Source organism: Pseudozyma flocculosa, assembly GCF_000417875.1.
Source record: "Pseudozyma flocculosa PF-1 unplaced genomic scaffold scaffold00020, whole genome shotgun sequence".
Lineage (NCBI taxonomy): Eukaryota > Fungi > Basidiomycota > Ustilaginomycetes > Ustilaginales > Ustilaginaceae > Pseudozyma > Pseudozyma flocculosa.
The window spans coordinates 478,026-481,099 of record NW_006920888.1 but is presented as its reverse complement, the minus strand read 5'-3'; the positions used below and the strand labels follow the sequence as shown (position 1 = coordinate 481,099).

The 3,074-nt window shown below is 66.4% G+C and overlaps 1 protein-coding gene across 1 annotated transcript; it reads right to left on the bottom strand.

Annotated features, from left to right (window-relative positions):
• Positions 1–876: 876 nt before the first annotated feature.
• PFL1_05590 (uncharacterized protein) lies at positions 877–2,875 on the bottom strand (the record flags this gene model as incomplete). Its single annotated transcript, XM_007883125.1, has 2 exons — positions 877–2,520; positions 2,624–2,875. 2 exons carry the CDS (start codon positions 2,873–2,875, stop codon positions 877–879), a joined length of 1,896 nt encoding a protein of 631 aa, XP_007881316.1.
• Between the last annotated feature and the right edge of the window lie 199 nt (positions 2,876–3,074).

The following is a 3,074-nucleotide window of genomic DNA, read 5'->3' as shown; positions in this document are numbered from 1 at the left end:
AGGCACCCTGCATGCTCGGGCACTATACGTCGAGGGGTTGGCTGATACGAGAGACGAGGAAGAGAACGAGCGAGGGCGGCCCTGTGGACGGATGGGCGCGCTGGCAGCAGTGGTGGTGGTGGTGTTGGGTTTGGGCGGTAGGATGGTGGTGAGCTCGAGATCAACACCTGCTGCTGCTGCTGCTGCTGCTGCGCCATGGCCGTCTAGCCGTGCCCAGCCTTGTCTCGGCTGGCCTGACTGCTCCGCTGCTCCGCTCCGGGGCCTCCGGAACCGAACGGAACGCGTCGGCTTCTTCCCGCCGCAATCTCGACAGCTTTTGGCCCCAGATCCAACGAGAGCGCCCTACCTTCTACCCCACCTTTGGGTCAGGCACCAGAGTGCAAGGCAGAGAGGCAGAAGCTGGCATTTCCTCTCTCCTGTGCAAATGGGGCCTTGCCACACGAGCATTCCATCAGCCATTCCGCGTAGCCCTGCCCCTCGGCAGCATTCCATGACCATCCCAGCATCCTTGCGTATGGGCAAGTGTCAGAGTCCCAAGCCCCTTCTACCCTTTGTGCTCCTCTTTCTTCGGAGAGCAACCCTGCTCCCGATCCGCTATATCCGTTTGCAGAGCAGGTTCAGTAACTTCATGAACAGGCACAACTTCCATTCCCTTTCCGATCCATACAGTGAGAAACGCAGATAAAAAGAGACAAGGAAACAGGGGGAGAGAGGGCCAGAGAGGGCCAGAGAGGGCCAGAGAGGGCCAGAGAGGGCCAGAGAGGGCGAGAGCTGCTAGGGATTCGACGCATGGCCCTTAGAACAGGGGACCGGCACAGAGGACCTCTTCGAGGCGCGGGCCGGAGCACATCGAGGCTGCGGCCGCCGAGGCGAGGCCTACTTGTCGGCGAGGATGAGGGCGGCGGCGCGCTCGGCGATCATGTAGCAGACGCTCTGCGGGTGGCCGGGGAGGAGCGAGGGAAAGGCGCTGGCGTCGACGACACGCAGGCCGTCGACGCCAAACACGCGGAACTGGGCGTCGACGACGGCGCGATCGATGCTGCGGCCCATGCGGGCGGTCGAGGCCGGGTGCCAGACGGTCATGAGGTTCTTGCGGATCCAGGCGAGGATCTGGTCGTCGGTCCTGACGCCGTCGAGGCCCGGCTCGGTCTCGTGCCCCGCGAGGATGGGCGCCATGGCGCTGGAGGCGAACAGCGCCCGGACCCGCTTGAACGCGGCGATGGCCACCTTTTGGTCGGTGACGTCCGTCAGCCAGCGCGGGTCGATCCGGGGCAGGTCGCTGGCCTTGCCGCTCCGCAGCGTCACGGTGCCGCGCGACTGCGGGCTGACCAGGGCGACGAGGATCGTGGCAAAGTTGCGCGTGCCCAGCAGGCCGCGGGGCGCGTTTTCGACAAAGAGGTTGTCAAAGTTGCCGACGTAGCCCGGGGCGGAGAGGTACTCGACCGTGGGCCAGTCGGGCGGGTAAGAGGCGAGGGCATCGGCTCCGATCGAGCGCAGCGTCGAGTCCGACCAGCGCTCGAAGGCGATCATGTCGGCCACGTTGTTGGTCATGGGCCCAAGCTGGTGGGTGAAGTTGAGGTACTGGGCCGCCAGGTAGACGGGATCCGAGGCGAGCCTGGTCAGCGTCTCGACCTTGACGGGGTAGCTCGGCCCGAAGAAGATGTGGTCGGCCATGTTCTGCCCGACGTGGGGCGAGTCGACGACCAGAGGGATGCCGAACTTGGCCGGCTCCCCTTTCGGGCCGATGCCGGAGAGCATGAGCAGGTGCGGGCTCTGGAAGGCGCCGGCGCTCAGTACCACCTCCCTCCTGGCCGTCACGGTGGCGTCCCTGCCGGCGAGGACGCCAAACAGCCCCGAGCGGTCCTCGAACACGACCTGGCTGGCCCTCGGTCGCGCTCCTCCCGTGTCAAAGATGATCCTGCTGGCACGGGCCTGGGTGAAGATGCGGATGTTGGGTCGGCCCTTGATCTGGTCGTAGAAGGCGCGCGACGTCGAGCGCTGCCCACCGCGCGCCTCGATGGTGCAGGTGGCGTACTGAACGCCGTTGATGCTGCCCCCGTTGTGCCCGCGCACCGTTTCGACCCCGAGCTCGTTGAGGCTGCGGCTCAGCGACGCCGAAAACGGCTGGGCGTAGTTGGGGAAGCTGACCTGCACAGGCCCCCCGGCGGGCGAAAAGGCATCCGCCTCGTACGCGGCCGCCGGCGTGTCCCTGCGCAGCTCGTGCCGCGGCCCCGTGGCGGCCATCGTCCTGCGGTAGTCGTCGTAGCGCGCATCGAAACTCCACGAGTCATCGCCCGTCAGGTCGACCCACTCCTGGTGCGACTGGCGGGTCGGACGCTGGTAGATCATAAAGTTGCGCGCCGAGGAGCCGCCGAGGCACTTGCCGCGCGCAAAGTGGACCCGACGGTTCGCTGCGCCAGCCTGAGGCTCGGTGACGAAGCCCCAGTCGATCAAGGCCTGCGGGATGTCGGCCGTGCTGGCTCCTGCGCCGATCACGTCGGCACCGGGGATGGTGGTCAGCTGTCCAAGAGCGAGGGGGAGAAGGGGAGGGCGACGGAGGCGGGGGCCCGGGTTCAGTACAGCGGCCGAAGGGCTCACAGGACCAAACGCAGCCACGGCTCACCTGCTGGTTGAGCAAGTTGGACTTGTAGTCGATCCCAGCCTCGAGCACCGCCACCGTCACGCTTGGATCCTCGGAGAGGCGAGCGGCAAGAGTGAGGCCCGAGGTGCCGGCGCCCACGACGACATAGTCGTATTCTTTCGAGGGCGCTCGCTTGCTGGGTCGAGCCTCGACGAGCCACAGAGTCAGGCAGAGGCAGAGGAAGAGCACGAGGAGACCAGCCCGAGGCCTGACAGTGCTCGCGGCGACCTTCATCGTGGTGATCGCCGACAGAGGGAGGATGTGTATGGGTCGAGGCGCGACCTCCGATGGGCTCCTGGGCAGGAAACGAGGGGAGGTGGGGTGGGGGGGGGGGGGGGGGGGGAACGGGGGAGGAGTCGTGGCGATGTAATCGGTCGGTGGAGTAGTAGGTAGCGGCGACGGCCGTACCGTTACCGTTACGTTCCGTTTCCGG